Genomic DNA, 6,897 nt, shown 5'->3' with positions numbered 1-6,897 from the left:
AGAGTGTATTACCAGCATATATAAGTAAAAACTATTCTAATTGTAATATATAGTACGTAGAAGAAAACCCGACCTTGATACGACCACGGGAAGGGGAGATATACACTGTCATCGTCCCTCCCAGCGGGCGGAGGAGGGCGGGAAGCGTATAAGACGTCGTGAGAGCCCGGCGGGGGTAGTCGGGGCGGCGGGTGGAAGGCGGGAAGGCGGGAACTATGTAATGTACGTGGTTCTGCTGACCGGACATTGCCGACAGGAACAGGGAATGGGAGAAACACAAAAAAGGGAAAGACATGGTATTTACTGGTTATGGGAATCACCATAGCATACACCTGCGGTATCGAGGATACGTGATATCAGCAGCTAACTAGCCGGGCGGAGCAGCCTTAACTCCCTGCTAATAAGCTTATCCCCGTGGGAGGAACAGGTGGTTATCAGAGCAGCGACTAATTCTAAATTCGATTTACTTACCCATTGGGAGCAAGAGTCGGGATGAGCGAAGTATGTCTCCAGGAAGGTGGCTGGTGTGCTTTTACACATAGCCTCCCAATCATCTCCCGGGCGAAGATTCTCCATATACATCTCGTATCTCTGATGCAGAGTCCATATCCCGCTGAGTTAGTCTACGATGCTGACAGAACAATCACTTACCCGCAAGCCCGAGTTCGGAGCCGTACACCCCTATCCGACGCAACGAAAAAATGAAAGGGTGAGCCTCACACGGAGGAGTTGTGACGACAGCAATACACTCACCTTGTCCTTAAACCAGTCAAAGTACGTACTACATGTAGCGTCTCCTCCCTCCTCCCAGGTACCGTACACGCCTAGACCAGCCTACCGAACTGTCAGAGAAACACGATAGAAGCGCGCTACACGACGTACTTTGTCTTCACAGTGGACAGGTTCCTTCATCTGGCCGCTGATGCTCAGTGGCGTTTCCTTACACGCCTCCACGCGTTGTTCGAACTCGTCAGGCACATTTGCAAGTCACGCAGTATACTTGCGCGTCTCATGGCGCACGCAGTGCGACGCCTCGACATCCGCCCAGAAGAAGTCCATCTTTTGGCGCTCCTCCAACTCCCTCTTTCTCCTCTCGCGTTCCTCGCGTTCATGCTCCAGTACCTCTCTCTGCCACTTTCTCCGTACCTCCTCGCGCTCCTGTTCCTCTCGTTTCTGGCGCTCATGTTCGGAATGCTCGTGCTCTTCCAGTTCTCTTTTCCGCTTCTCACGCTCCTCACGTTTGTGATCTTCAACCTCTTGCTCCCATTCCCTACGCACCTCCTCGTGCTCTTCCAACTCTCTCTTCCGCCTCGCGCGCTCTTCATCTTCGTGCTCGCTGACCTCTTGCTCCCACTCCCTGCGTACCTCCTCGTGCTCCCGCGCTTCCCGCTGCTGCCGCTCCAGCTCGGAGCGCTTATGCTCGACCATCTCGTGCTGCCACTCCTTCCGCACCTCTTCCCGCTCTTGCTCCTCGTGCTCATGCTTGATGACCTCCTGACGCCACCCTTTGCGGACCTCCTCCCGTTCGAGATCTTCTTCACCCCAAAACCTGATCTTCGCTGTATGTGCAGCGTCCTCCACACGCCAAAGCTCGTAGAGTTGCTCTCGCTGCTCCACGGCCACCCCATGCATGTGCTCCTCGAGTGCCCATTTGTCACGGAGGCGGTCCATCTCCTCTGCTTCCGGGCAGGTGTCGAGCTTGACATTCTTGACGGCGAGGATAGGACCCACAATGTTGCCGGCTATGAGTGCGACGATTGCGCATAGCGCAAGCCCTTTGAGCGAGAAGCTCCTTTTACCCCGAGAGCTCTGATCGTTCCGATCATCGCGCGGAGGTAATAGAGGCTCCCTCTCGGTGATGTGGCGTCTTTCGATGGGGGTGTCGATCCCAGCGTCCACTGTAGAATGGTAATACGGAGGTGGTGTGCTGGGTTGTAGTATTGATCAGCACTCCCAGTTGATGCTGGGCTTGATGTAGCTTACTTACCCGTTTCGCCCTGGCACCCAGTTCATGTTCGCCGTCGGTAGAGAGAAACGTTACTGGAAAAAGGTGTCAACCAACGAGCCCGGGCACAGTTGAGCGAAAGAAACAACAGGGAGGGGAAGAAAGAGTCATTCCCACAGTAATGTACCTTTATAGGTCCAACAAGTGCTCGAGTTTGCTGTGCATGAGCATCCTTCTGGACATCCGTGTCTTGTTCTCTTACCAGCATCATCCCCCGTGGGAACTTTTCATCCTCCCTCTCCTCCACTAAATTATGCGACATCTATCACCATCGGTTTAGGGATGTCATCACCACTCCACTCCGTTTCACTTTCTGAGGGACGACAACAAGGCGATATACCCATCGGGTGTTGATCACCCAACATCTACCATGCAACAACACCGTCGGCGACATCAGTCCCGCCCACATCAAATTGCTTCAAGCTGGCGCTCAGTGCTCGAGCCCCCTGTTTGCTCTCCCATCTTTGCCCGCAAGGGACATAGGACCCCCGACCCCCGTACGTCACTCATTTGGTACCTCCACGTTGATGGCCTCTTCGGGGTCATCGGGCCTCCTATGGGGTGGGGACCGGGTTTGTTGGGTTCCGGCCCACTGTCAAAGGTAGTTGTGAGGAGACGTGGAATAGGGACCTGGTATTGTTTGCAGCATTCTTTTCTATGGCCATTTTACCTCACCGACATGCTCCTTGTGTGCCACCTCTCCCACACATGCTACCACAGCATACTATACTCCACTTGTGACTTCCTTCGAGTCACCTCATCCTCTCATGATCCTAGTCCACTGCGACGGGGTTCCTCATCTCAACGAGACGGTTTCGCTTTTGAAACTACTCCCTTACCACCTTGTATATGATTCGTTTCATTACGTTTCATTCTTCCCTGCGCATTGTCTACGGACTTCCTAGTGCCCTAAGGGCTTTCTCCAGTGTTCGTTTGTAGTGTTTCGGTTTCAATACATTCCCGCCTAGTGCGGTGTTGAGGACAAAAAAAAAAAAAAAAAGAAGCATCCTTCTGGAACACGCTTTACGAAGCGAGGAGCGTCTCGCAGCAACCTTGCGCCGCCTTGTGATACCGATACGCGCCGTGCATGTTTGTAGCCCGCGGCACCGTAGATCCTAAATTCATATTGGACTGACTTACTACTGTTTCTTACTCTGATGCACCAAGCAATGTCGTTCTGAAACCCCGACATTCATGCATCGATCAAAGATGGTACTCCAAGTTCAGCCGATGTATGAATGGCGATGTATGCCGAATGTACCAGCTGTATTCCACGTTTCGTTTAAAATAGTGATACAGTTTGCTCATTAGTCGTGACCAGAGAGAAATCTAGTAGAAGCAGATGGCGGAAGAAGCAGATAACGCGTGGATGCGCCAGTTAGGCATTGGACACTGCTCGTATCTTTGAAGAAGCCTATATCCCAAAGACCCATAAGTTGCTTCGCTCTAGTAAGGAGGTATATCAGCCAACAAAAGGCGCTAAAGCGAGGCCTGAACTTACCCATGGAACGCATTAATGAGGAAAGCGAACTCCTTGCCCAAAACACTGGCCGGCGTGCTGGAGTACATTGCCTGCCAGTTTCGCCACGACGTATGTTCGCTAGATACGAACGTTAGTATCGCAACGCTGGTAGCTAAGTGACACGAAGACGCACCCGGAGCCCCGAGGAATGAACCGTGCATCCCCTGTCAGAGTTCATTCGATATACAGATAGGTTAACGGAGTATGGTGTAACGCACTTTCTCTTTGACCCGTATAACACATCGCTTCCTCTTCCTCTTCCGTATATATACAGCGCACCCTAAGTACACATCGGGTCACGACCTAGAAGCTGGAGCGAAATACCGCTTACCTTATCCTCGCAATTTGTAGGCCGCTTCGTCTCTCCGCTTTCACTCATCTCCGTCTCCCTGTATGCCTTGACGTGAGCGAAGCCATTCGGGACGTTCACGATCTTCTCCGGGTACTCCCGCGTCCCCTGATGAACACAGCGCGAAGCCTCGAAGTCTGTCCAGATAACTCTGTCCTCTGTCACTCCCCCTCCCGTCTCCACCGCTCCAGCTTAGCAGCATACGCCACGTCCTCTCTCTACAGCAGTTGCCTCACCTCATCACGCTCCATCCAGTGCCTTCGATTTGTGTTCCAGCTTCTCCTACTCCCACTCGGCGCGATATCGCTCGACCTCATCCTGGTGCAGCCGCTTCTCGATCGCCTACTGCGCTCGGATGGGCTCCGCTTCGCGTCAGAAGAGACAAATTTCGCTCCTTCATGCATTAGCAGCAATACTAGGTCCCGCGTCGACGCTCGCCATGAGAGCATGATGAGCAGCCATATCCAACATCGGATCATGGACTGCGCGTTGCTCCGGAGGTACCAATCGTAAAGTCCGGACCTACGAGGTATGAGTGGCTCGGACTCCCGAATTCATACATTGTCCTGAATTGAGATATGTGGACAGACGTCGACTGGACGTTGATCCTGCGGTGGGTGCTGAAGGTGTTGAGAGCGCTGGTATCGTTGGTAATGCGGCTTTGTATTAGGTCTGCGGTAGCACTCGTGTCGGTGGATGCACTATGAGAGGACGTGAGTTGGGCGAGCAGTCGAGAATACACCGTGCTTGCCTACGAGTCCGTCTCACGTCATACAACACAGAGCGTCAGGACGCCTTTCCCTTGTTGAGACGATACGCAACACGTCGGCGTTACCAACATGCAGATTATGGAAAGGGTTGGCTAGGGTTGGCTTGTGTCGACTTGATGGCAAGTGAATGCGTGAGGGGAACTTGAAAGTGTTCGGGCTTGGGACCAGGGAGACGAAGGTTTACGATTCGACGAATGCATCGCGTCTTCCAGCAAGATGCACGCGAAAACCTGCCCTAAACAAAGCCCCTAAGAGGCCCCTGTATGGCACAGTCGCTTTGATTCTCTGGGTCTTTCAACAGCTTGTCTCACATAAGTCGTTAATCTTTATTTCCTCGTGAGTCTTGGCCTTATAAATTCTCAACTTAGTAGGTGGGTAGGTGTCCCGATGCGTACTATGGGTAACGGAGTGGACTGAGGTTCTAGTGAGGGAACGAAACAATGGGAAAAGTCTAGGTCAAAAGTTCTAGAAAATAACACTAATTATATCATCGACGGTCTGATAAGATGTCAAGAGCAGAATTTTCTGCTAGTCATAGGGTGAGTTACCCTCACGAAAGCCCCGTAGTTATCTAGCCGGACCCAGCTACGATATTGACGCAGGAACAGCATGGAGGAAGGTAAATTGTTCAAAGTTTATAGCTATCCAATACCACACGAGTTCAAAAAGATTGATCATGGCCCTTCGACGACTTGAGGTGGAGTTTCTCCATCTTCATCCTGGGAAATTATATTTGAGACGTCATTTCCTATTTTACGACATAGGCCAAAACGCACAAGGCTCTCGGGGCTTGCTGATTGATAAACCTCGCCTGAGTTGCAACGTTGGATTTTGGTTGGATTATCCAACGACCGTTCATACTTTACAAGCTATGAGAAATTGTCAATGCAAGCGAAACGAATGGCTCACGCCGCCATTAAGACATTGGTGTAGACTAAAACATGTGACGATCAAAACTCCGAGTCGCCTCCTGGCTACACAAATAATCGCTCACCTGAGCCATAGATACAAAAGGCGGAAGTCCAAGCGTCTTCAAACCCATGGTTAAAACTGCGCTTAATTTCAATCAGGAGAACCATGCTTACAGCTGTGAGTTTCTACACGGAACTGGTGAAAATCAGCGGACACCGTGAACTTCGAAGTAATGATTATGGACATACCAGAATTAGTATTACAGCAGAGTTCATGCTAACCCACGTCGCGATGAGAGGCAAGCTAATGAGAAGAAGAGTACAAAGTACCTCGTGCATAAACCAGTTTCTGGTCTGTACATTAGCGCAATCACGTATTGAGCTTGCTAAGATGACTTTGCCTATTGTCCAGATAGTGAGCCGATTGAAGACGAAACCGAGGTTTGTGCTACACATTGATTCAGCAGCTCGCTCAGAAGTGAGAGCCTATAATAGGTGGAGATACGCACGGGCTAAACGCGCTACTTCGTCGGCTTTTCTGCAGATAATATGAGGTTGCGAGTGTAATCCACAAGTCGGATGCAAAAACAATCGAAAATGTTACAGTGGTTGTTGTCCGGATCCTTGTCCAGAATACCATGAGATCTGAGGTGGCATATGTATCCGCTAAAATGATGTATGCGAAAACCTGTCGGAGGCACGTAAAGGACAAACCCAATATCGTGGGGACCCAAGACTTCCTTGAGATCTTCCACAGTCGATAAACGAAAAACAACTTGAATATAATTAGACCAATTCTCGCACAGAAGGGCACAAAAACATGCCTGTACTAGAAGTGCAGTGCAATTGATCATCACTATCACGGCCATCATCGAGTTGGGTAATGTCAGAAGATCCAAAGGTGACTTGAGGGCGAGGATGGTCATATCCCATAAAAAGGCTCCTTCACTCGCACAGTTACCAAGCTGAAGAAACCTGAAATCTTGTTATCCATGACGTTCTTATTGCTCCTATAAGTACATGATCATACATTGAAACGAGTGCCTATGCAATGATACAAACTCAAATTAAGCTTATCGAGGTTACAAATTCCTATAACTGCTTACTCACCACTGTCTTGAATGGCCATTTATCCTCGGAGAACCTTGTGAAGTAGACATATGCTTGAACAAAGAAAGTTCCCGTCAGAAATGTGTTCGCAAGTACCCCAGCCTCGAGAGGAGCCACGAGAACAGTAGAAATGGAAGGTGACTGGCATGATAAAGAAGACATTGAATGGGTGGTAAGGGTCGCGTTGGAGATAGGGAAGAAACGCAACGGACTACCATTTAAACCGGCCT

At 50.4% G+C, this 6,897-nt stretch overlaps 4 protein-coding genes across 4 annotated transcripts; 1 reads left to right on the top strand and 3 right to left on the bottom strand.

The window, feature by feature from the left end:
• Positions 1-367: 367 nt before the first annotated feature.
• On the bottom strand, positions 368-2,013 carry CONPUDRAFT_159832 (uncharacterized protein; the record flags this gene model as incomplete). The annotated part of the gene is made up of 7 exons (XM_007776967.1): positions 368-397; positions 472-591; positions 652-681; positions 754-834; positions 883-966; positions 1,021-1,927; positions 1,988-2,013. 7 exons carry the CDS (start codon positions 2,011-2,013, stop codon positions 368-370), a joined length of 1,278 nt encoding a protein of 425 aa, XP_007775157.1.
• Positions 2,014-2,235: 222 nt separating this feature from the next.
• CONPUDRAFT_85724 (uncharacterized protein) lies at positions 2,236-2,986 on the top strand (the record flags this gene model as incomplete). Its single annotated transcript, XM_007776966.1, has 1 exon — positions 2,236-2,986. A coding segment is annotated over exon 1 (235 nt), but the record flags the coding sequence as incomplete, so codon positions are not given.
• A 326-nt stretch (positions 2,987-3,312) lies between these two features.
• Positions 3,313-4,325, bottom strand: CONPUDRAFT_77838 (uncharacterized protein; the record flags this gene model as incomplete). Its single annotated transcript, XM_007776965.1, has 6 exons — positions 3,313-3,451; positions 3,507-3,605; positions 3,661-3,691; positions 3,746-3,830; positions 3,859-3,984; positions 4,113-4,325. 6 exons carry the CDS (start codon positions 4,323-4,325, stop codon positions 3,313-3,315), a joined length of 693 nt encoding a protein of 230 aa, XP_007775155.1.
• Positions 4,326-5,320: 995 nt separating this feature from the next.
• CONPUDRAFT_77837 (uncharacterized protein) lies at positions 5,321-6,829 on the bottom strand (the record flags this gene model as incomplete). The annotated part of the gene is made up of 8 exons (XM_007776964.1): positions 5,321-5,365; positions 5,423-5,515; positions 5,556-5,620; positions 5,641-5,743; positions 5,888-6,005; positions 6,067-6,202; positions 6,246-6,522; positions 6,668-6,829. The coding sequence occupies 8 exons, from the start codon at positions 6,827-6,829 to the stop codon at positions 5,321-5,323; spliced, it is 999 nt and encodes a 332-aa protein (XP_007775154.1).
• Between the last annotated feature and the right edge of the window lie 68 nt (positions 6,830-6,897).

Source organism: Coniophora puteana, assembly GCF_000271625.1.
Source record: "Coniophora puteana RWD-64-598 SS2 unplaced genomic scaffold CONPUscaffold_19, whole genome shotgun sequence".
Lineage (NCBI taxonomy): Eukaryota > Fungi > Basidiomycota > Agaricomycetes > Boletales > Coniophoraceae > Coniophora > Coniophora puteana.
Note: the sequence above shows the minus strand (reverse complement) of the source record. Positions and strands in the feature narration are given on the sequence as shown.